General features: G+C 42.5%; 1 protein-coding gene across 6 annotated transcripts in view; it reads right to left on the reverse strand.

Moving 5' to 3' along the window:
• Positions 1-26,687, reverse strand: part of SUSD4 (sushi domain containing 4) — a 93,190-nt gene that overhangs the window by 8,515 nt on the left and 57,988 nt on the right. For 2 of the 6 annotated variants that reach the window (XM_064709186.1, XM_064709190.1), the window contains 4 exons: positions 16,033-16,224; positions 15,394-15,538; positions 13,768-14,174; positions 8,543-9,897 (listed from right to left, as the gene is read on the reverse strand). In XM_064709186.1, the coding sequence (XP_064565256.1) occupies positions 9,677-9,897; positions 13,768-14,174; positions 15,394-15,538; positions 16,033-16,224 (965 nt within the window). In that variant the 3' untranslated portion in view covers positions 8,543-9,676. Of the gene's footprint in view, positions 1-8,542; positions 9,898-12,417; positions 12,587-13,767; positions 14,175-15,393; positions 15,539-16,032; positions 16,225-26,687 lie in introns of those variants that run through there. The other 4 variants (XR_010439639.1, XM_064709187.1, XM_064709189.1 and 1 more) reach the window with 4 other exon arrangements.

Genomic DNA, 26,687 nt, shown 5'->3' on the forward strand with positions numbered 1-26,687 from the left:
CTGGACCATATCAGTGCCAATTTCCTGAAGATGTGAGCTCATCAGTTTCAGAAAGGAGTGGGTCTTTCAAAAGGTTCTTTACAACACCCTAAAACATCAGCAAATTCTTAAAAACTTGGGCTATTGCAGTTTTCATAGGAGCATTCACAGGCACCTGTGAATATTGGGCTGATGAAAGCTAGTGAGCTGACAATCCTGGGACCAAGGCATAGACACAGCACTCATGAAGCAATGTGGGCTCCCCTCAGTGTCTAATCATGTTCATGGACCATTTGCCAGCAGAGTGAGGAACTCCACGTCCCTTCTTGTCTTGTCTGCTGAGAATTTAAATGAGCAAGGCAAATAAGAGCGACCTTATATATAGGAGGGAAAGTGTCCTGCTGGGTCCTGCTCTGCAGGTAAGCAACTTGTTTTGCTTCCCAGCATGACTGGGGTGGCAGAATGAAGCTGGAACTACAGTATTACCAAAAAAAGCTGAGTGAATAGAAGGATAAGCAGTGGAGAAATGAAGGCAAACACAGTAAAATGGAAAAAGTGAATCCAAACTAAATCCAAGGCCCTTATTGAACCAGTCTGATGGCAGAAATGCAGAGGTGAAAGAAAAGAGATACTGAAGCCCCCAAAGTTTGGAAGTTTGTGCTTGCCTTTTGACTTTCTTTTGAACCGGTTGTATTAAACAAACAGCTCCCTCTGTTCTTACTGGAGAGCATGGGGAATATATCCATGTCTCCTTGATCTAATTAAAATTTAGATGTTGTCCTGGTCTAGGGCAAATTTGGGAGAAAACCTCCAAAAGGGGGCCCCTCCAGAAAGCAAACCCACATGGCTGCTCCCCGCAGCCGGTTTGGGAAGGATTCCTCAGAGAGAAGTGGAAAGAACCTGTTTATTTAATAGGCACAGCAACCCCCAGCACACAAAATGAACAGCACCAGATGACACCACACTTTCACCGCTCTGAAAAAGATTACAAATTCAGAAAGTCTCTCTTGGGGGGTGGTCACTCTGTTATCAGTCCCTCTGGCGCTGGGGTAGCTGCTGCAGCCACAAGGGACAAACTCTTGGTGTTTCCCAGGTACCAGTCCAGAGCAGGTTCAAGTAGGTCCAAAAAAAGGGAAAGGAGAAACAGTCCAGGGAAAATTTTGGACTGCTTAGCTAAACTATCTAATGAGCAGAAGCAAAAAGCAAGAGCAAAGCAGAAGCAAAGCAGAAGCAAGAGCAAGAGCAAAGAGAAAAAGCCAAGCAAAAAGCAAAAGTGGCACTATGTCCTGCCCTGTCTCTGTGTCCTGCCAGCTGTGGGGGGGGGCGGCTGATAGCAAAACCAAAACAAAACATTCACTCTTCAGAGCCAGACAGAACATAATACCCAGCATAAACAGAACACACAAATGGGGATACAAGCATCATAACGTCACCCTAGGACATTCCAAACCTTATCCCCATATGGTCAACATACTACCACACATCATGCACTTTATTCACATAAAACTTCCATCTGTTCCCTCAAAAATTACAAGCAATGCCTATCATGCCCTCATCACCTCCCTACACCAGACCACTGAATCCAGGCCCCACACTACATAGCTGCAGGATTCCCCACTTTCACTTTACTCACTCAAAACTCCATCTTTCACTTGCTCAGACCTTCAACACTTAGACATTTCCTTCTATCTCATGTCTGTGAGGTTTAATGTACAGACAATGGCAGTAACATCCAATGAACAGTGATATTTGCATATCATTCTCACCCCACAATCAGATCTCCCTGAGGTACACACCGTGTCATACCATCTCTTTGCATTATCCACCATGCACAACCTGGTCCCTGAGCAAAGCCAACCCCATGAATGGGTTTGTCTCTACTCGAGGCAGAATTGATCCACACAGTCTTCACTAATAAACCTCTGATATGTACCACTGGGACTTTATCTCCATCTATTATATTCAGGGACTCAGACTGTCAGGACCAGCTTGGTTGGTGGAACCTCAGGTGTTAACTAATCAGGTGGCCTTTGCTAAATGTTGCTCCCAATTTTTGAAAGATCCCCCATACCCAAAGCTTTCAGCTAGAGTATTAGTAGTCCATTGTATCTCTCTACTTCGCCTGCAGCTGGTGCATGGTAGGGGACATGGTACACCCACTCCATGCCATGTTCCCTAGCCCAGGTGTTGATAAGGCTGTTCTTGAAACGAGTCCCATTGTTTGACTCAATCCTCTCAGGGGTATCATGCCTCCAAAGCACCTTCTTTTCAAGGCCCAGGATGGTGTTCCGGGCAGTAGCATGAGACACAGGGTACATTTCCAACCATCCAGTTGGAAATGTACCAGCACATAGTGCTTGCCCTGGCGTGTCTGGGGCAGTGTGATGTAGTCAATCTGCCAGGCCTCCCCATACTTGTACTTGGACCACTGCCCACCATATCATAGGGGCTTCACTCGCTTGGCCTGCTTGATGGCAGGACACGTCTCACAGTCATGGAGGACCTGAGAAATACTGTCCATGGTTAAATCCGCCCCTTGGTTTCATGCCCACTTATAGACGGCATCCCTACCCTGATGGCCTGAGGCACCATGGGCCCATTGAGCTAGAAATAACTCTCCCTTGTTACCAATCTAGGTCTATCTTGGACTACTATCTTTGCAGCCCGGTCTATGTGCTCATTGTTTTGGCGCTCCTCATTAGCTCTGCTCTTGGGTACATGGGCATCTACATGGCGGACCTTCACAGGCAGCTTCCCTACCCTGGTAGCAATGGCTTTCCACTCATCAGCAGCCCAAATTGCTTTTCCTCTATGCTGCCAGTTAGCCTCTTTCCACCTCTCCAGCCATCCTTACAGAGCATTGCCTGCCATCCATGAATCAGTATAAAGGTAGAGCTTTGGCCACTTCTCTCTCTCAGCAATGTCCAGGACCAGTTGAACAGCTTTGAGTTCTGCAAGTTGGCTTGATCCACCTTCTCCTTCAGTGGCCTCTGTGACCTGTCGTGTGGGGCTCCATACAGCTGCTTTCCACTTCCAGTTCATCCCTACCATGTGACAGGAACTGTCAGTGAAAAGAGCGTAGCGTGTTTTCTCTGGTGGCTGTTGGTTATATGGAAGAGCCTCTTCAGCACATGTCACTGGTTCCTGTTCTTCATCTGTGACACCAAAATTTTCACCTTCACACCAATTTGTAATTACCTCCAAAATCCCAGGGCGATTCAGTTTACCTATACGGGCACGCTGAGTGATGAGAGCAATCCACTTGCTCCATGTAGCACTAGTGGCATGGTGAGTGGAAGGAACCTTGCCTTTGAACATCCACCCCAGCACTGGTAGTCGGGGTGCCAGGAGGAGTTGCGCTTCTGTACCAATCACCTGTGAGGTGGCTTGGACTCCTTCACAGGCAGCCAAGACTTCTTTTTCTGTTGGAGTGTAGATGGCTTCAGAGCCTCTGTAGCTTCGACTCCAAAATCCTAGTGATCGGCCTCGAGTCTCCCCAGGGACCTTCTGCCAAAGGCTCCAGCTGCAGAGTAGAGCATGTTCTTCACATCTGGTCCTGTCCTGACCGGGCCAAGGGCTACTGCATAAGCGATCTCCTGCTTGATCTGGGCAAAGGCCTGTTGCTGCTCAGGGCCCCAGTGGAAATTGTTCTTCTTGTGGGTGACCAGGTAAAGAGGGATCACGATCTGACTGTACTCAGGAATGTGCATTCTCCAAAAGCCTTTGGCACCTAGGAAAGCTTGTGTCTCCTTATTGGCTGGTGGAAACATACCTGTGATCTTGTTGATGACATCTGTAGGAATCGGACACTGTCTATCTTGCCACTTTGCTCCTAGGAACCGAATCTCACGAGCTGGTCGCTTTACTTTGCTCTTTTTAATGGTGAAACCAGCTCCCAGGAGGATTTGGATGATTTTCTTTCCTTTCTCAAACACTTCCATGGCTGTGTTCCCCCACACAATCATGTCATCAATATACTGTAGGTGCTCTGGAGCCTCACCCTTTTCTAGTGCAGTCTGGATCAGTCCATGGCAGATGATAGGACTGTGCTTCGACCCCTGGGGCAGTCAGTTCCAGGTATACTGCACTCCCCTCCACCTGAAAGCAAACCGAGGCCTGCATTCTGCTGCCAGAGGAATGGAGAAAAATGCATTGGTAATATCAGTAGTGATGTACCACTTCGCTGCCTTGGACTCAAGCTTGTACTGGAGCTCTAATATGTCTGGCACGGCAGCACTCAGTGGTGGAGTCACTTCATTAAATGCATGGTAGTGAATCTCTACAGTCCATCTCCATTCTCCTTCAGATTTACGCACAGGCCAAATGGTGCTGTTGAAGGATGAGTAAGTCTTGCTGACCACCGCTTGGCTCTCTACCTCTTGGATTATCTTATGGATGGGAATCACAGCATCTAGATGGGTGTTCTATACTGTGGACGATGCACTGTGGAAGTGGCAATTGGTACCTGCTGCGCTTCTCCCTTCAGAAGTCCTACTGTAGATGGATTCTCGGACAGTCCAGGCAAGGAGTTCAATTGCTGGATGCCCTCTGTCACTACAGCAGCTATTCCAAATGCCCATCTGAGTCCCTTTGGGTCTTTAAAATGTCCACTTCGGAGGAAGTCTATGCCCAAAAATGCATGGGGCCTCTGGGCCAGTCACAATAGGATGTTTCTTCCACTCATTTCCAGTCAGGCTCACATCAGCTTCCACCAAAGTCAAATCCTGTGATCCCCCTGTCAGACCAGCAATAGAAACAGATTCCATCCCCAGGTGTCTCGATGGGATTAATGTGCATTGCACACCAGTGTCAACCAAAGCTTTGTATTCTTGTGGTTCAGATGTGCCAGGCCAATGAATCCACATGGTCCAGAAAACACAATTTTCCCTGGCCTCTACCTGGCCAGAGGCAGGGCCCCTCTAAGCCTGGTTATCCTTCTTTCCTTGGACATACGTCTTGGAGGTTCCTTGGGGATCGGACATGTCATCATCATCATCATCATCATACCTGGCAGTTTGGCTATGGGCAACTCGAGCTGCTTTCCTTTTGATGCAACTTCCTCTCTGAGCCCTGTCTTCCTTCAAATCATGCACCCGTTGTGCCAGAGCAGCAGTATATTTTCCATCCCATCTCCTCATGTTTTCTCCACAATCACGCAGGAAGAACCACAGCTCAGCTCGTGGGGTGTATCTTCTCTCTCCATCTGGGGAACGTCTGCCTTGGATACCAGAACCTCTGATCTGTATTGCCGAGATTTGGAAAAGGTGATTCTCCTCTATCTTGTCCTCTAATTTCTGCAGACATGTTCCCACTGCTGTGATTCTCCATGTGTTGGGCCATGCACAGCATCTGCATATGCTTGGAGTTTCTTTGCCATATCAAGCACAGTCTCATCCCTCTCATCCCACTCCATTATGGCCAAAGCAGAAGCATATTCATGTGGCCCAAGTTGTATGAGTTTTTGCCACATCACAGATGTGCATGGTACCAAGTCTGGATTCCTAGCTGTTGTGTTATCTGAGAAGATAATCTCTGCCACTGCCATTTCTCTCAGGCATTGGATCCCTTGCTCTATGGTCTTCCACTGTGTTTGATGCATATAAAGATCATCTGCACACAGGGGTCTTGGTGCAACACTTTCCAAGACCTGTATCCAGAGGCTATGTGAATTAGCTACTAGAGTTATTTCTGGATAAGAAAATAAACCTAGGGACCATAGAGATATTAAGATCTCAAAAAAAAAAAACCTAGGGACCAGAAATGCATACAAACCTTCACCCCAAAAGACACTATGAATTCAAAAAACATGGCTATTAACTGCTTTATACGAACACAGAGTAATGGCAACCAACAGGGTTTTTTCCACTCTCTTTCGAGCCCCATGTGTTGACTGCCAAATTTTGTCCTGGTCTAGGGCAAATTTGGGAGAAAACCTCCAAAAGGGGGGCCCTCCAGAAAGCAAACCCACATGGCCGCTCCTCCCAACCAGTTCGGGAAGGATTCCTCAGAGAGAAGTGGAAAGAACCTGTTTATTTAATAGGCACAGCAACCCCCAGCACACAAAATGAACAGTACCAGATTACACCACCCTTTCACCACTCTGAAAACAGATGACAAATTCAGAAAGTCTCTCTTGGGGGGTGGTCACTCTGTTATCAGTCCCTGTGGCGTGTTTCCCAGGTCCCAGTCCGGAGCAGGTTCAAGTAGGTCCAAAAAAAGGGAAAGGAGAAACAGTCCAGTGTTGTATTGCACTAAATACTTTATTTAGTTGTTGTTTTGCACTGGGTGATTGGAAATTTGTAATGAGTATGTTATGTCACATAGATTGTTATTTCTCTTCTCCATCACATGGTCTTTCCCTCATGTACCCCTCTGCTGTATCCCCTGGTGGTCTTTCCCTTGGTTACCCCTCCCCTCGCCCCTCCTCAATGGTATCCCATTGGCTGCGGTTCTATTCCCCTGCCCCCTCGGGTATAAATATCCACATGCTTTTTTTCACCTGGAAGGTAGCTAGAACCTGAAGTGTCTCCTCCCAAGCCAATAAACAGGACATCCGTCCCCACGGGGAGAAGAGTGCTTCTCATCTTTTACTTTGTCCATGTAAGACCATGTGGGCTAGAGTCTGAGCTAGCCAGAGTGGATTCATACAACAGCCCGAGATACATGGATTCTTACAGTCCAGGGAAAAATTTGGACTGCTTAGCTAAACTATCTAATGAGCAGAAACAAAAAGCAAGAGCAAAGCAGAAGCAAAGCAGAAGCAAAAGCAAGAGCAAAGAAAAAAAGCCAAGCAAAAAGCAAAAGCGGCCCTATGTCCTGCTCCGTCTGTGTGTCCTGCCATCTGTGGGGGGGGCGACTGATAGCAAAACCCAAACAAAACATTCACTCTTCAGAGCCAGACTTGAAGGCACAGAACATAATATCCAGCATAAACAGAACACACGAATGGGGATACAAGCATCATAACGTCACCTTAGGACAGATGTCTTTTCTTTCTTCTCCTTTCTTCCTTCTCCCAGTTTCTGCTTAATATATTTTAGCAGAATGTAATTTTCCTGGGTTTTAAAATGTCCTCACATAGCAGCTGCCCCTGCCCTGTACAGTAGCCCCTTTGCCTTGCTGAGGAAGGGTGCCTCGAATCCCAGTCAGCCTCATCCATCCAATTTCTTTATGGGGTCTTTGTGAATTATTAAAAGTCTGCTCTGACACCTGGACAGAAGATAATTCAATCTCAGCCCTTTCTGTTGCTGTTAAATAACCTTCCTGTCCTGGAAAATGTAGTGGCTGTGTGCCACTATATAATAATAGTGAGGAGAGAAATCTGGATGCATGAAGTAAGTTATGTACATTATATAGGGAGAGAAAGATTTGTGGGCCTATTCTGGCTGCACACCTTGGCCTGGGAGAGTGATAGGCAAAGCAGGGCCCATCTCCCCTCTGCCACAGGGCTTTCCCGCCAGTATAGTACAATTTCTTTGGGAACCATGTTGAAGGGACTGGATGTGTCCTTGACTGGGTTTGGGGCACATGTTTACTTGCTTTGTAATTCTTTCTGCCCCCAAGTCATGCGTGGATATCCACAGGAGATCAAGAACAGGAACTTGAGATGTGCTTCTTTTATCTGTGCTACTCCCCTTCTGACAGCCGACATGCTAAGCTGTGCTACTATCCACAGCACAGAGCAGGGAGGAACAAACAGCTTTTGGGCATGGGAAGCAAGTTTTGCATAAGCATGACAATAGGGTCTGTGCTCCAGTTGCCTGAGCTGCTATTTCTCATTGAGCACAATAGGTGTCTTCAGATAATTGCCAAGAGAGGATTTACTTCACCTAATGCACAGGGAATATTAGCAGGGCTGCATTCATTTAGCTGCCTAAGATAGACATGAAGACCAGAAAATCTCAAGTTTGGATTTGTCACTATCCTAGGGTGACATTACGATGCTTGTATCCCCAGTAGTCTGTTTTGTTTATGACAAGAAGGAGCACAGAGTTACATTATCAGCTGCGCTCTCCCTCAGTCTGCTGGAACACAGAACTCCACTGTTGTTGTCTGGGCATGGACAGGGCAGAACACCACGCTCCTTTTGCTTTTTAGTTAGTTCAGCTAGCTGAGGCAGTCTGAGTTTTCCCTGGACTGCTTTTCTTTCCCTTTTTCTTGGAACCATTTGAATGTGCTCCGGAGTGGGGCCTGGGGAGCACCGAGAGCTTGCACTCTGTGGCCTACAGGGGCCTACTCTGGGCAGCAGCCTTTGCCAGTGCCGGAGGGATTGAAAACAGAGCGAGCATCCACATGAGAGACTTTCTGAATTTGTCGTCTCTACAGAGCGGTGAATGAGTTTTGTCATCTGGTATTGTTCATTTCTTGTGCTGAGGAGTGCCTTGCCTGTTAAATAAAGAGGTTCTTTCCCCTTCCCTCTGAGGAAGTTTTTCTGAACCAGTTGAGGGGAGGGGCTATGTGGGTTGGCTTTCTAGGAGGCCCCTTTTGGCGGTTTTCTCCCAAATTTGCCCTAAACCAGGACAGTTACAGAACAAAATTCTGAAATCAATGTTACTTCAATGCAACAAGTTTTAATTAACAGGATTTTATTGGAGTTCAGCCCATGCTACATGAAAGCTTCAGTTGGTGGAACTGAGATTATTTCTAGCTGTGGTTTTGATGAGCACTGACTAGTGTGCCCAGTACCATGAGTTTGGAATTAGTCCATGGACAAAACTGGGCATCAGCCAAGTTTAGTTCTCACAAGCTGGGAATCATGCAGAGACAGAATGAGAAGGGGCCCAAAACTCACATTGTGCATCTTCCCCAATGTTTTCCTCGCCTCTACTTATTTAAAACAGTCTTAAAAAATCTCTCAGAGGTTTTTACAGCTTCTTCAGACCATCTCTCTCTCCTAGTAACTATTCCTACAACTAGAATGTTTTTCCTAATATATAACCTAATTCTCTCAAGCCTCAATTAAGTCTATTATTCTTGTCCTACTTATACGGATAAATTGCACCTTCTTTGAAAATATGTTTCTTACAGAAAACTTAATTTCTGTGTTGTCTTTGGTCTCCTAATGTTCACACTGAATACCACATAATCTGTGAGGACGGGACAGGTTCTTCCAATTCTCTCTGCTTGATTCTCTCTGCTTGGCTGCTGTCCAGCTGCACCACATTTCCCTTGAAGAGGAAGCAAATTGCTCAACATTTGACACACTGGTCTATCTGAGGCCTTACTAGTGCTGAGTGCAGCTGAATGATTGCTTCATGCACTTTATAAGTTACAGTTCTGTGTAAACACTGTGTTGACATTCAACATTTTCACAACAGCCAGATTCTGTTGACTCATGCTCAGGTTGTGATTCACTACCTGCAGGGCTCCTGTGAGACCTTGGAACCCCACCCTTCACCCAGCACTTTGCAGGTCAAGTCCCTGTTTGTAAGTCACTGTTCAAGGCTGACACACTGCTCACTTCTGCTCCTCTTTTCTCATTTTTAGAAATATTGGCAGGGTGAAGCCAGTTCTTGTTTTTATTTCCTGAAGTTCTCAGTACACAACAATTTTCTCTCTGCTGAAGGCACATGGGTTCCATCTTCACTAACCCCTCACCAATAAGAGGTTTCCTGGATCTGTTTTAATTCACATCCAGTTAGCTCAAGGGAAAACAGCTTATGATCTGCATAAGATGTGCTTATCCTCCCATCTGGTCTCATTTACACAGTGAACATCCTGCCCTGGTCATAGCAGCCCTCTTGTCTCTTGAGGTCCTGAAAACATCCTGAGGTCTTAGGCCAGGGAGCTGTGCAGTTCTCCAGGGTGTCCAGGTTGCTGGGAAAGCTGGGGGTACCCCCCAGCCCAGGGTGTCACCTTGTGGGTGGGGACACAGGTGTGGATCCAGAGGCAGGTAGTCGTCTCGTGAGAATTCAAGCTCTATATGGAAAAAAAATAGCATAAGAAAAAAATTCTGTCCCCCCAGATATTCAAGCATGCAAAACCCCCAAACTCACAAACAATCCCCCCCGCAAACAGTCTTTAATGAAGTTTTATCCAACATAAACAAAAAATGGTAAAACTTTCTTTCCTTTAAAAATTGTATTTGGCACAGTCCTATCAAAAGGCTATCAAGCAAAATTAATACATTCTTGTTTTTTGGTGTATTTGCAGTTTTGCACTTTTTAAAATAAAAATGTTCTAATAAGTCATAAATTTACATTTCTTCAGTTACTCCGCCTGGCTCCTTTAATAAAATGACTGCAATACAATACACACAGCAGTGTGACTCTGTAAAACCTCAGAGCTCCAAATATTAATCAAGAAGCTTTCATAGAAATTAATAAATGGAAGCAAAAAAAATTTAATAAGGGATGAAAATTCATGAGCTGCTAAAAGACCAGCAAAGATTTCCTAATAAGGCATTTAAAATAAATCCAATACTTTTCAATGGCATTATGAAACTGAAATCACATAACTGACTGGAGGCTTGGGGCGTGCTTCAGTTCAGGGTTGGTTTTAGAGCACTCTTGTCTTGTTTGCTGGAGTGGTAATTCTGAGTGATCGTGCAAACACCTCTGGAAAGCTTGAGATCATAAAAGGAAGGGGTAGCCATGAAAGTACAAACATCTGTGGGATAAACCTGAGCATGCAGCTGCAACTGAGACAATTCAGGAGAAGAAAAATGGAAATATTGTATAAGCAAGGATGGAAGATAAAATGGAATAAGTCTCATTTTTGAGTACCAATCACTGTGTTTCCATCAATCTTACTGAAGGATAATTGACAGAATTACTTCTGCTCGCCATAGCTTTTGGTCTGCCTTTGCTTCTTGCAGTCATGAACAGTTGCTGACAGGATGCTAATAAACACTTTTCTTGAATGGTTGCAGCACATCTATTATTCCACTAGCCTGGCTCATGAGTGGACCCACTAAATGCTACCACAATACAAATAAATCATTGAATAATCATGAAAAAATAACAGAGCAGGTTGTAGTGATCCTCTATTTATGGCAATAGAGATATTATTAATTTACTTTGTACATAAAATCAGAGTTCAGTCGTATTTTCACATTTGGTTTGGATTAGCCCACATGATGGCAATCTCTTTCATTAACACACAGTGTTAATTCCTTCAAACACTGCAAATTTAAGGTGTTTCATCTGCACAATACCCAAAATAAGACAAGAAAATCATCTTGGATTTCAGCGAGTACATGAAACAGCCAGGAATTTTCCTGACAAAAGTACAAATAGCCTGTAACACCACAGAGTGAACCCCTCATAGAGGCTTTAGCACAATGCTCTGGCACAGCCTGCAGAGCAGAGAAAACCCTCAATGAAACCCACATTGCATCTGCAGAAGCTGTGCCCCTGCTGCACCCATTCTGTGTGCTCTGTTTAACCAAAACCACTCCAAATTTCCAGCTGGATAATGGATGTAAAGCTGAAAATGCCACAAGACAGGTGTTTTGCTACCTCCTGCCTTCAGGTACGAGCTGGTGAAAGAGGTGAGGAAGGAAAAAAAAAAGCCAACTACACAGTAGTCAGATAAGTCAAAAGAACTGAAACTCAGCTTTATTTTTTTTTTTTAAAGTATTCTACAATAACGGCTCAGAATACTACCACAAAGTAAAGGGACAAGGCAGTGCTCTGGGCTATGACTGTAGATTACTCTTATATATATATATATATATATATATATTTTTTTTTTTTTTTTTAAGCTTAAGAAAGGTTGAAGCAGAGCACTTCAACATTTCTTAAGCATGTATTTCATAATTTTAACACCTTTTAGATCTCTCATATTACAGCAGGATTTATCAAATGCAATGTAGTCACAGAAGTCTTGCATAAATACAAATATTGATACTTTGAATATTGTCTATGATATAAATTCTGCCTTACCTTTAAAAAAAATCTCTAGATCGTTATGTGACCTGGGAGTCTTTCCTTTTCTCTCTCTTTAAGAGTTTTTAAATATACATATATATATATTTTTTATATATTTGCTATTGTACATCAAAGTATATATGAATCCCATAATTTCTGTCATATTTTCTGCAGACATGGTCTGAAGCAAAATCACCAACAACTAAATCAAAAACTTCCTGGTTATCGTAGGAAAGCTAAAGAGGATCTTTCCTCTTTTTTTGTGTCTGTTTCAGTACTGATATTTTTTAAACTTGAAAGGATTCTTCATAAACTAGAGGTCCATAGATCATTTAAAGTAGTCTTTATAAGCAAATTTACATATTTTGACATGCTTTTGTGAGGCAGTTAGTATCAAAATCCAATAGCCTTTCTTACAGAGCCATATGACTTTCTGCGATGCAGATATACGTTTCACTTCTAAAAAGCCACAGTTATTTTTCTACATCTGCTCTCATCAAATCCCCAGGATTCACTCATAAAACTGCTGCTGTTCGGAATGCTGATGCTGTTATCACCACATACACCCAACCTGGTGACATCATTGTGTGGAAGATTGGTAAGTAGGAAAATACCCTCCCCAAATCCACAGAGTCTTTTCTATCTCTGAATCCTCATGATTCATGTCACCCAAAAGTACAATGTGATGAGGACACGACTCAGTGCAGGCTAATGGTCTTCTTCCATCAAAGGAATCTCTAGGAGAAACAAAGAAATAGCATTGACTGCTGATTGCAATTTCCCTTTTTGCTTTTGCAAAGTACAATTGTTATCAATTCTACAAAACCAGAAATGGACATTGTAAATATCTGAACAAAACATGGGACATGGGATATTGCCAATTCTAGACCCATTCGGACTCTAACACCTCTGTGAAAATTAGATAACTAAAACTACACAGATCTTCTCCAATAAGTTAGGACCACAAAAACCTAAATGCAAACATCCTTGCTACTACATTAATCACTGAAGCAGCATTCAGAGGTGGAAGGGACTTTACCTGGCAGCCCTGTAATTTCTTCCTCTCCTCCTGGGTCTCCTATTCCCCTTGTTGTACCACTAAAACTATCCAAACTCCTCTGAAGCAGAAGACTTCCTCCACCCAGATCTTCACCCATACTGCATTTAAGACACTGGGCTACAGCTCAATGACAATGGAGAGTGGGATATGAGCCTCTCCCTCAAAATGCCTCCAAGGAAAGCCATCCAGTTTCCTTAACATGCTGAGCAACACCAACCAGAACTCCATGAAACCGTGTCACTACATGCTCTCGTGTTTGATTTAAAGGTGGGTGATAATACATGGCAAGTTCCCTCCTGGCACATGGACCTGTGGCACGTTATCCTTATGCTCTGATTTCCGTGTCCATGGCTTAAGGGTCATGTGCCTCAGATGGAAGGAACATTTTGCTGGATGCATAGACGTGATGAGTTTGCTAATAAAGGCTGCTAATTTTGGCCCAGTATGAAAATACGATTTATTTCCTTTTTGAGGAGAAAATCCTGTTATTTGCTGTGAAAGCCATGGTATGTGAGGGAGCTGTGAACGTAGGAGTTGAAGAGCAGATGAACAGATAAGCACAGGCAAGATGAGGGTTGGCTTTGCTGCTGTAAACAGGTGTTTGCTGACATCCCTGTTGATGAGACTGGGGTCTGGACAGGAGCCTTCTGGCCTGGCATTCAAACCACGTGCACCACAGCTAGCAAGGACATATCACAGACATGAAATTCTATAACCATGGAGTTTTACGATTTTAAAAAAAGTTTTAAATTAGGGTGTAGACAAAACCATGGAGAAAGTAGGAGTGAGTCAGCTGGGTGAATTCCTAGAATTGTAGAATTCCTACAAAAAAATGATGTCCCCTGTCCATGGACTCACCTATTGCACCTATGCAAGACTCACCATCTGTGATATCGATCCGGGGACTTGTGGATACAGCATCCCCATCAGTGCTGTGGGATACATCAGTTCGATCTGAGCTGGGAAGTGCTGCCGTTTGGCATGTCAGGGATGGGTACAAACTTTGGAGCAGTTCAGAGGAACCCAACCTACTGTCACAGGTCTCACATTCACTGGGCTGCATGTCTGGAATCCTGGGACCGGGGTAAGCAGGGGGATTTTGATTTTCTGTCTGCAAAATATGCCCCTGGTCTGCAGCAGCTGAGTATCCGGGTGCCAGGGCATTCAAGCCACTGCTGACAGCTTCATCGTAGGAAGGCAGCATGACAGGAACACCATCCACCACCACAAAGTCGGGGTCGCCCATGGAGCCCTCCTGGTTGCCTCTACATCAAACACAGAAAGGTTATCGCAGAGAGCAGGAGCATGTCAGCAGCACCTCGGAGCAACTGCTGAACTCCAGTAAGCACAGTACTTTCCAGTCACCCCAAATGAAGCTACAGGGTCATTAACATTCACAAAAATGTTTGCCAAACTATGCTTGGGTTGACAGGTGGAATCTGTTACAATCGGAAAAAATGAAACCAGTAATGGGAAAAACAGTTCCAAGAAGGGAAGGTAAACAGGTATGTGGAAGAGATAAGGAGCACCATTTGCTGTGCTGTGCACAGTAGGTGTCATGGATATAAGATCACAGATGTAGTTCACCAGGCAAAAGTGTCTGAACCCCTGGCAAAATGTATGCTAGAGCACAAAAGTGTTTACAGCACAAGTAAATGGGTGCTGAGATCACCACTTCTGGTTGACAAGGGTTTGGTGGCAAGACTTGTGGCCTCCTTCAGGTCTTGCTTTCAAAGGATGGAGGCTTCTTTAACCAGTATTAAGCTGATTTCTTTTTTAAGCAAAGCAATTCTATTAATTGGGAAGGTCCATTAAAACCTAAAGTTTCTGCTTAGTAGCCTATTAAACACAGTATAGTCCAGGCAGGAGGTCCTAGGTACCCTTAACACATAAAAATATCTGAAAAGGAGAGGACTAAAAACCATTTTAGTAAGCAAGACAAGTCCAGGCTATAGGCTTTCCTCGTGGAGAACACTGTGTCAATCAATGACAAATGCTCCCATCTCCAGGATATTTTATAGAAATAAAGGAAGATGCGGGAGATGTTTATGAATCATGATGAAAATAACACTAATGAAAGTAAAGCAAATCTTTAATATAAATTTGTCCACAGAGAAAAAATAAAATCTTTCTTAAAACTTACATTACTAAGTAATGTCTACATAGTTTAAAAATTAATCCCCCCAGCACCTGAAAACGAGTACCTAAAAATATTGTCAGCTATTTTTACAGGCAGAGGCAGCAGCTCTCAATAGAAGAGCAGTAATTACTCCCAGAATGAATCTGGCAAACTTTGCTTTTTATCTTAGCTGCGTGAAGGTTTTTGGGGATGCCCTTCCACACTAGTGGTTCAGGGACTTCTCAGAGCAGAACAAAGTATCTGCAAGGCTCATGAGCTGCTCCATTTCTCCAGAAAGGAGTGCTGTATGTGAAAACAGAATCAAGGCCCTCAACCTTCAAAATAAGAAAGAAACCGGTACAAACCGTGGAAGGAAATGTGTCTTAAATTTGGTCTGGAACATCCTGGCTAAAATAACCAGTAGCAGTACTAATAAAACACTGGTAGCAGTAAACGCCACTATTTTCCATGTAGTCAGGAGGGTCTCCTGTGTATTTGGCCACGTTTGTTCTGTAACAGAAAGACAATACAAGAGTTGTGCTTGTATATTCCCGTTGTTATTTTATATTCAGCACTACTCAGAAGTGCACATTTTTTATATGTAACTTGTAAAAACACAAATAAACCCTTTGCCATGTACCAAAAGCAGTCTTAACATAAAGCTGTCACAGAGACTGGATCTTGCTTTTTCCCCTTGACTGGTCTTTTATACATGCAATCGTGACCTTAGCTTGCATACATATAAAATATTCAAATGTTAAAAAATACATTTGAAGAGGTAATGATCAAAATGGTTTAGAACCATTCAGAATCTTGAGAATGAATTATATTTACCCTTTTTGAAAATCTTGCAAAGGAGTTTGAAAATAGCAGCATCTTAAAATCAGTGCTCATCAGTTAACCAAGAAACAGACAAAGTTCACCAGGCATTGCCAACCTACAAATTTGCTCTGAAATGAGGGGCTGTAAGAAGACAGGGCTGTTAGGATAGGATAGTCCTTTACCTGTTTTGACACAGTATACTTGGTAGGAGGGGAACCACTCTCCATACTGGCAAGTGATGTACTTGTAGTCATTGGCGAGGGTGTAACCAGGGTCACAGTAGAACTCCACCACTGTCCCGTGGTTGTAGTGTTCGCAAGGCCGTGGGTGGCAGATGTAGTCTCCGTGACTCACCATTGGAGGTAGTGGACAAACTTGGGCAAACAAACAAAGGGAAGAGGAGAAAGGCATTAATGCCGAGTTTACCACTCGGCAGCTTCAGAGTGTCAAAATGCAGCAGATAAACTTTGGGCTCCCTCTCAGCTCCCTGTGGTTCTGGGTATGTCTCAGTGGCACCAGGCCACTGCCCTGGCAGGCCAGGTGGCCATCCACACCAGTGGAGGGATGCACAGGCCAGGGGGTCACTGAAGTGGGATCTAGAAAGCTTCCTACCCGCTGTGGGAAGAGGAGGGTGAGAGGAAGACAAAAGGGGACACATTCTCATCAGGTGACTGCATAGGGATGGAGCAAGGCAGTCCAAATAAGGAGAATCATGCTCTTCACGAAGCATTTATAATTCAGCTGTAACATGCTATTTTTTGTTTCATTAACACAATTAAATGGTTATATGCATTAATTAAATTCCTTTTAAGAATAAGTTTGCCATCAGCAGTGCTGTAAGAAATGCAAAGCACCTAGAGTTGCTTACGCATGTGCAGTCTGTATCACTGTAATTTCATTAAGCTCAGCCTAAAGTCTGCCGGTGGTATCTGTGTTTTATTATTTCTGAACAGCCCAATTGATCTCAGTGGAACCACTGGTGGTGTGAGGTCTTAAATATAGCAGAGGCTGAGCCTGTGTTAATTAAGTAGACTGGTTTACTTAGGGTTAGGTGAATAAGAGAGAATTGCAATATAAACATGTGGGACTTTTCCTGTAGGCCCTGGAATCACAGCCCAGACAGATGAACTCCATGGAGAACTGAGGAAGTACTCTGGAAGACAGCAGTGGGGAAAGCAGTTCACAAGCAGTATTTTTACAAGAGAGAAAACTTTTCCATCGCGTAAGTGTTGGTTGATTACTGCATTCTTAAGTGCTTCTAGCACTGGGCAAAAAATCCTACAAAGTGTAATGATGTTTCAAATGACTGCATACTGACCCAAAAGGGCTTCAGTTACTGGATGACTACTTTTATTTCCCTTCAGAGGCAATTCCTGGCTGGCTCAGTGCCCCATCTACACACCCTTCCCTTCACTTCATGCCTCTCCCATGCAGGCAAGACCTGCTGCATTGATTTAAATAATGAAAATGATATCTCTTGAAGGAAGAATCTTCTCAGAAATTACAATTCAGCTTCTTCTTCCTGTGAAGCTTGTTACATGAATAATGCATTTCATAAAAAAATACACAAGATATTAAATGAATCTTCAAGAGAGGCTGATTACAATGTGCAGCTATGTCTATTCCCCATCCTCTAGAGACACAGTTTTGTTTGCATTTTCACTGGCAAGGCCTAATAATAACTTGAAATCAGAGTAAGTAATTCACATAAAAATTCACATCCTCAATGCTCTGCACACTTTCCAAAGTCTCTGGGCCCACAAGAAAGATGAATACTTTACCGGGAAGTCAACTCAAGATTGAAAACAATTTTCTTAAGATAAAGGTGAGGTTGTCAGACTGAAATAGCTGGAAAGCACCTATTAAAAATTCTTGTACGTAAAAAGAAAATGATCGGTGAAAGCCATGATCCTGGCCTACCATAAAGAAACCAGGTATATTTTGATTACCTATGCTTAAAGCATGAGAACAAAGGAAGAGAACAATTTAAACTCCTCTGCAACTGAATTTTGCCAAGCTCTGGCAGTGTGCAAGAGATGTGTAGATGCCCACAACCTTTCTAGCAATGAACAAGTAGGGAACACCTGATCACAAAGAGCAATACTCAGAAAAACTAATTTTCCCCTCCTGCAATGTAGCTGCTGCATCATCCCTAACCTCTTCATGTCATTGAGAGCCAAAGCAGCCTGCTGAATAGAAAAATCCCTCAAAGCTGGCATCCCAGCAATGTGGGTCAGCTCAGGATTGACACATTTCCAGGCAGATTTAAAGCTATGCACTGTGGAAACAACCCAGATATGGAGCTGTCAGTCTGTTTACAAATAGAGGTCTATTTTATAATGCCCAAAACGAGTATCACTCTTTGTGTAGGACATGTCCCCAGTACTAAAAAGGGTGCCACACCTTCCAAGGACACATCCATCTTTCAAGGGAAATGCTTGTGTATTGGTGCTGCCTGGAAACTCCTACGAACTATTTTTTATTGTCCTGTCAAGCGTTAGTCATAAATTAGTTGAGGTTTACAGAGTCATACCTGCCAACAGCTCCTGCATGAAACACTGGGAACCAACAGATGCAATGCAACAGGTTTGAAACTGAGGGCTTTTGGCTCAGCTGAAAAAAAGTGCTTCATTCTTATGTCAGCTGGATGGCAGGAGTCATGGATTCTAACTCATCTGGAGTGTCACTCACCACTTCCGATGAACTTTATGTTCAACCAGTTTCAGGATCCCTTTAACACTTCCATGGGCAAACTGGCCCCCACGTACAGTCTGTAGTACTCAGGTTCAAAGCTTCTGTTCACAAATCAAGTCAAAGGTATGTTGTGGTAATCACATACCCTCTGAACAGAGAGAGACATAGCTCTCCCAGGATTTTCCTGGGAAGCTGTGAGAAAGCTCACAGAAAGTATTAAAACAATTATTATCTCAATCCCTGTACCTGGCAGGCAATCACTGTTTGTCAAAGATGTTTACAAGAAAGAGTTGTCCCTTCTTGACCAGTAGGTGAGAGAAGATTCCTAAAGGCCAATCAGGTCTTAGGTCCACCATTGTTTCCATAAGAACTGTGAATTTCTAATAATAAAGTGCTTTTCATACCTTCTGATGATAAAGTCTCTGTATCCCTTGTGTATGGTCCCGATACCCCTTTGGTGATAGTACATCACAAACAACCTTCAATAAACTCACTTTGAGCTCTGGGTAGTTAGTCGTACACTCAGTCCTTTTCTCCACTCACTTCATTCCCATGGTCATCCTGATCCAAGATCCTTTAAAGCCAGTGGAAAGACAGCCAGCAAGTAGCCTTGGTTTTGATCATAGAAAAGAAATATTAAGAAAGGCTAGAGGGCTGCTGAACTCTCTTGGCTGTCTTGGACAGAAAATTTTTAGTGCAGAGCCGGTTATGTTACAGGGTCTGAACACTTATTTATGCCAGATGCCAGTGAATGATAGTGGTTACATGGATTAAAGGAATGTGTCAGATAAAATATGGAGGGAAACTCGGGTGACAAACTCAGGGCTACTGAAGTTTTTTAGGAAAGTTAAAATTCTAGCATTCCCAGTGATGAGCCCTAATTGTGTTTGGAAATTACAGGCCATGGACTTCAGGCAACTGCATCAAACTCACAGAATTAAAATGGCCATAAACTGATTACAATAAAAGCATATCTGACAAGTACATTTTCACTGCCAAAGCCAACAGTAGTATGCACAATAATCATAGAAACAAGGGAATTCTCCCTCAGAAAGTTCTCACAGATCAAAAAAGCCCTAAGTGCTGCTCTTAAATATAATACTAACTCTTTACTACCAGTAACTTTCAGCATCTTCATTTTATAAGGCTTTGGAGACTTTAATGCTCTAATTACAGCATCCAGCATGGATAATCTAGTACTATTATCTGGCGACCAGCATTAAAAGACCACATGCCTGTGTCCTTAACTTTGGAGCTTGGCAGAGCAACAGACGTAATTTAAACAGTGTCTGCTGGTGGTCATGCAGCAGGTGATCCCGAGTCTCTGGATCTGTCTTTGTACAGCAGTTGGCCACACACTTTAAGGGGATTTACAGGAACTTTATAGCTCAGCATTCACAGCTGAAAAGTTGAATCATTCATCAAAAAGAAAGAACAATTATATTTATATGGTAAATAAATCCCTTGCTGGATGCTCAAGAGTCCTGTTACACAAGGAAGTTGAAGGGAAGAATTCCTGATTTGATTTGTTGGAGTTCCCTGTCTGTTCCTAAGAGCAGCTGGAGCTGAGAGCTCTCCTCTAAGATCAGCTTTCTGCTCTGGCTGATTTTAATGAAGAACTAGCACTACCAAGAAAACCTTAAAACCTGGGGAGCTGAGTCTTGTGTTACCAGCAGTGTGGCACTGTGGCCTGGAGCAAAGGCAAGGGCTGGTCTGCCCCACAGTATCCTCTCCATCACAGCCTCCACCGAGCCACATCTCTTGGAGCAGGGCCGAGGAGGATGGCACAGGCTCCATTCTTTATTAATGGAAGAGTTAATGAGGTTCACCCAGTGACATTTTCCTACCCATTATGGTCAAGAAGCTTTTTAAACTCTGCCCGGAGGACGCTGCAGTAATTCTGCAGTATTGACACTGAAACTGGAGGACGCAGGGAAGACTTTTTTGCATTAGCACATTCTCAGTTAACATCAATGGCACAGAACAAAGACATTGCACGACTTTTTAAAAGCCACTGGTAGAGAGATAACAGTGGAGTTACAGATATTTACACTGCTCAAAACCTGTTTTTTAGTCAATGTTCAAAGGCTAGTGGTTTTAGTCTGTGGTCCAAGTAGACAGGTGCTAATCACTCAGGTTTTGCCCAGCATTTTTTATATGAGCCAAAAATTAAAAACAAAAATGTCTTGAAGTACAGGACACTTATTAAAAAAAGAAGGGGCAGGAACAAGCAAGTTTATTTTCCACCCATGATAATTTGTCTCAAGCGACTAGTTCACCTTTTATGTAGGACATTAATTTCTTGGTTAGCTGGGTTAGCAGAAAGCCCCAGTGAAAGGCCAGCCATTTCTGTTTGACACAGAGATGGAGAGGATTAGACACATTTGCACCTTGTAAAGAATAACACTTATTCCAAACACATTGTGAATTCCTGCTCATTATGCAAAGAATGAGAACAGATTAAGATGAAACTTCCAGATGAGAAAGACACAAATAAAAGCCTGCCAGTTCCACTGTGTAGGAAAATGCTGGTGTATCTCACTCAGAGAATCATCTGGGAGGGGGAGACACTCTCTGCTTTGCTCACAAACTGCAAGAGAACAAGAATTTCTCCTGAACCTCACTTGATATTTTTGTACACATCAGGACACTAATTATCACCAGGAATCTGGACACCTGTCACCTGGCTACAGCACCCCAACCAATGTTTAATTCAAGCAGTCACTCCATGAGAGCACAGCTGTGTATGCCCCAGCAGGTCTGACCTTTCCCATTGAGGATGGCCAGGTCCCCACCTGAAACTTACTGGCTGCTTCTGGGGCCTAAGGAGGGATCCTGTTCCATATATTGCCTTCATACAAACACACGCTTAGGAATGTGAGATCTGAAAACTGTATTTTTTACAGGAACATAGATGATGAAGATTATGTTTGTTCCTTTTCCTGCTTCTTTATGAACACTGTGCTAATAAACTTGGTTTCTTGGTTCCCTCAGTGTCATCACCCTTCATACCTCCAGAATAAAACAAATCATCAACTACGAAGTTTTTCTTTCATATTCAGAAGGATTCCTGTCCAGTTCATCTGACAAACCTGTCCATTTCCACAGGTATTACTAGCAAATGAATCACACCTGCACTGCAAAGTACAGAGCCTGAGGAAATTAATTCTACACTTTGAGTACTAAAAAAGGGATTTTACTATTCTATACTTAGATTTCAATTTACAGAAATATACAAAACAATGTATTTTAATTCTAAAATAGCAAACCAAAAATTTCCATTAAAATGCCCAGTATTCTAATTAAGATGCTAGAAAAAACTACTGGACTTAACCACTTATATCCAATCAAAAGCTAGAAGAAATTTAGAGGCTTGTAAAAGGAAGGAAATAGCTAATCCAGTTGCTTTAAAATAAGCCCTGTGAAAACATCTCCTTCTAAGATCAGCTGCTTAATGAGACTTTTAAAAAATTACACTATTCAGGAATGTAAGCAGAACAGAAAGCATTACTGGTTTACATTTTCATGGTTGTGAACATCAACTTAACAATATCCTAATGAAGCATTCCTACAACAAATTCTGCTGGCTTTGTGAAGGGAGACTTCCAGGTGTACTGGAACAAACTTGGAGGCCATTGAATTTGTGTTCTGAAAGTGATGCCATGCTTTCAAAAACATTTCTGATTACTTGTTCCCACAGCAAAAAAAAAACCCAACACCAAGAGTATAACAGAATAGAAAGTTTGGTGGAAACAACTGAGCACTCATATATAAAGTAAAACCTATTTAAGCCTGACTGAAGATGTAAAGTAATGAAGATGAAGATGTTAACTTTGAACACTCAGGTTGCCAGAGAATTTATTTATTGAAAGCCTAGAGCAAGAATTATTAATAATATTGTATTCTCGGCCAATAGTATCCAAATTCTCAATCTTAACCTTTCTTGATTACTTAACCTTCACAATGCGACTTAGATGTTGTCTACTGAAAAGACACCTGACAGGTAAGCAATTTCTTCTCAACCACTCAGTAAGTCAATGTTCAAGCAGCCAGGAACGTAACCCAGGTCTCCTGGCTCCAGACTGCTGGCTGTACCCCTAGGAAGTCACCCTGGGGTAATTCTGAAGCAGCTTTGACAGTAAGGTAAGCCTTTCAATGTGCACACAGTGAGAAGAACTTCTCACCTTCTACAGAGTATGAAATGAATTGAATAATCAAGTTTTTTAAAGAAAAGCTGCTTCTCTGGTCTAGCTTTGACAAACACCATCTTAATGAGAATTTCATGAAACAATATAAAACTAATTTCAAACATATTTTAATAATAATTTAATGTTAGCTGATTCCAAAATGGAAACAGATGGTATTTTACAAACACTTATTATACACACTTCCTTCCTGGAACTGCAAATTACACTGCAGGTTTTGCAGTACCAGTCAGTTGAGCTCCTACAGGAGCATTATGCCAAATTCACACTCAGCCTCAACAACTTGGCCCTTCCCACAACTGTGCCCCATGAAACATTGATATCAATGCTGAAGTCTTTAGTTTCAAATGCATTTCACAACAAATACACGATGAAACACACCCTAAGTGATGTTTTCCTATAAATTATAAGGTAAACAGAGAACATTTCATTTAAACCACAAAAAACTGATGACAAGTTTGCAGCTAGAGCAATAGGACTTCTTTTAGCAAATGGCCCGCAATTATATTTAAGGAAATATTTATATTCATTATTAACATGTGAGTACTTGGAGCACTGTGGTCTCATTTACACCAGATAATTTTGTTCCAATTTTGTTTCTTCCTTCCCTCATGACTGGATGGCTTTATGATCAGCAATGGTCTTTTCAGGACTTTGAGAAGCAGATGCTGGGTACTACACAGACACTTCACAGGAAGGACTTAAAAATAAATCAAGGCTTGGGTATTTGACAGGCATCCCAGAATAACCTGAGGACTAGAAGAGGTCAAAGTGCTTAGAAGTATAATGGAGGTAGAGAGGAAAGAGAGAGCAGTCAGGAAGCTGGCTAAGAAAACCAGGCAGCCAAAGGCTCCTGTTAGGAATGTCTGAAAAAGCCAGTGCTCACTGAAAACTGGATGTATCAGAAGGTTTTTATGTTACTTTAATCCCTCTTTTTTGAACAGCTTTTTCTTCTCTGTTATAAGCGAGAATCCCTTGACTTTGTGTGGGGTTACCTACACCCGTCATCAGGGACTGATGGAGACAAGGAATGCTGGAATAGACAAGCTGTAATCCAGGGCTTAGCTGAAGACTGAGGAAACCAAGCTATACCACATAAGGAAGGAAAAAGAACAAGGTCCCATTCCCAATGGAGAGCTGCAAGGAAAAAAAAAAAAGAGGGGCAAGGAAAACCAGCAGATAATCTTAGCACTGTAATTTCACAAATCATCTTACAGACCAGGAAGGCATGGAGGAGTGTTGGTTTCTGTTATGTTCAGTTCCCAAGTGCCTGCCTACACTGATTGGTGAAAGTGCCACCCTTTAAATACTGGGTTTTATCTCTGGAAATGAACAAGTGAGTAGACTTCTTGCTGCACAGAGTCCGTAGCTACAGTTCCCTCCATTTGTGGAAGATGTTCTGTGAGTGCATCATGTGGCCAAATTTAATGAACATGTCCATAAAGCGCAGAGATGTTTCATTTCAAGGTAGGCAATGTGTTATTTTCCCTTCCAAGCAGACTTGTCAGTTAAAGATGAATATCATAAAGTAACCCTCAGGAAGAATTTTTGTCTGCTTTTCCCCACCTAATCCACAGTATATTTAAAGCACTATGGATAAAACACTACATGCATCTGGCAGTTAATATGGAACTCAGGGCAGAAATTATGGCTCCATGAACAAATTGGGATGTCTGGCTGATTCTGGAAACGCTAAGAAGTTTCTGAAAGGTGCAGAGGTGATAGAGCAGGTGTGCAACAATGATATACTGTGGAAGTCCTGTGCAACAAGCAACACCAAAAACATGAAAGAAACAAATTACATGTTATTCTGTTGCTTTCTTGAAAAACTATGAACAGTGGAGAAAGCCCAGCCCCAGAAATCAAAGAAGATTTCTGCAATATAATAAAGGAGCAGTCACTTAGGAATCTAATGCTATTTATGTTCTTCAATGTCTTTGACTTGGAGTCTGTTCTCTAAGCCCTCCATCTCTCACAACAAGAGCTGCAAAAAGCCCATTTTGTTATGTATCCATTCTGTCTTGGGTTTGGACTATTTTTCTTCATGTTTCACTTAGCAATATAGCTGCTGGAGTTACAAAATTGGATGACTATTTAGCAGAATAACTTCTGCTAGACTTCTCTGTCTAGCATTCCATGTCTCTGTGCTCCTTTTGAATTCAATTCTTTTTCACACCTCTTCTCTTCAGCTGGGTAAGTTGAAGAGTAACAGATGAAGTTCAGCATTTTCCAACAGCACAAAAATCCAGATACTCCAGGTTAAAGTGTTCATCTTCCACACTCATAATGAATGCATGTAATTTCTGCACTCCTGGGTGATGAATGAATCAACTGATCAATGAATCAATCTAACAGCAAAAATTAATGTCTCACCCAAGCTGGTGGGAGCTCTGTGCTTACCAATATTGAGAGTAAAGCTAAGAATCATTAGAAAGTCTGATGTGCAATAGGAGCTGCATGGTCTCTGGTGTGATCTTCTGTTTAAATAGAGCTACAAACCCTTCTTTCAGAATTTATTTGCCTTAACAAAGAGGAAAAAATTCACCAGGTATTTCAGTGCAGAAACAAGCAGAATTACTGAATAACTTTTTCTAAAGAAAAATATACTCTAACACCTTCATCACACTTGCTTTCCACAACAGGCACCCCCAGGGTAAGACACTGTCAGCCTATTTAGTCCTTTGGGTATCAGGCTAGAGGTGTTACTGACATAAAGGTGTTGCCCTAGTAAAGGTCCTTAGATATGTGGTTGTCTGCCGCTATTTGAGCATTTACTGCTGGTTGTAGTTTCTGAGTCACACATTTTGCTGTAGGCAGTGAAATACCACTGTAGTCAGAGCTATTAAAAATCAGGCTATCAATGTGTCTGTCGTAAGTTAACATTAATTCAGTTAACCTGGATGACCTCTTCGGCAGTTGAGCGCTATTTATTTTATTCTTCCTCCTGCCTGCCAGATGAGTGGTTGCAAACCTAAAACAGAATCCTGGTATCTACCTCACTTAATTGCTCAATACCACAGTGTTTCATAACTTGCTTGTATTGCTGCCCTCTGCTCCCTTTACAGGACTTCTGTCTGTTGGAGATGTGCTGCATCAACATTATCATCCCCGAGGATACATGTCAGTCTGTCAAGTTGGAATTTATCTAAAGCCTTCTCAAAGTCAGCAGAGAAACACAGAGAAATCCATTTGTACCAATGTGTAATGCCTAAGGCTTAGGATTGCTTACTTCCTCCTGTCTCCTGAACATAACTGATAACAGGCTGGCTGCTATCCCTTTATCTCAGACTGTTGCTCTATGTTCCTTCAAGAATTTAAAAGAATTTTTAGTGCTTAGTTTATCAGATAGATAGCTCAGTGTCAGTCACTGTTCATAGCATTAGGAATTGTTATGGAAGAATGTGGATCTGTGAAGCTTTCCTTCAAAGTGTCCTGCACATGGCTGGTAACAAAGTTTCAACTATTTGGTTTTTAACTACTACAAGGCTATGGCACTTCATCTATAATACCACCCTCTTCCTTTATACCCTTTACTTTCTAGGTTCTAAGTCAGAATTATCAGCCCCTTTCTATGAGTATCTATCCCCAGGCCTATAAGAAGGAAAATTTTAAAGCTCTGTTCTGCATTCTTACCTGTCTTTCCAGAGTATTTTTTTCCTCTGCAGCATATTTTGTTGGTTTGGATTTTCATCTGGCTAACCCTTTTTTATTCTCCAGAAATCTCCTGGTGCCCAAGTAAGGAGGGTTGGGTTCCCTTGCACTTCTGGCTTTGTCATAAATTTTTTTTAATTCCTTCCTTCTTCTACATTTCTTCCACAGTTTCCAAAATTTTCAGAATCCTGTCAGTACCTTTATGGCTGCTTAGCTTTGTATCTTTTCATTTACCCTCACAATGAGGTGGTTTTGTATTCCAAAATTCAGAAATACCTTCAGGTTTT

This window comes from Zonotrichia leucophrys, chromosome 3, assembly GCF_028769735.1.
Source record: "Zonotrichia leucophrys gambelii isolate GWCS_2022_RI chromosome 3, RI_Zleu_2.0, whole genome shotgun sequence".
Lineage (NCBI taxonomy): Eukaryota > Metazoa > Chordata > Aves > Passeriformes > Passerellidae > Zonotrichia > Zonotrichia leucophrys.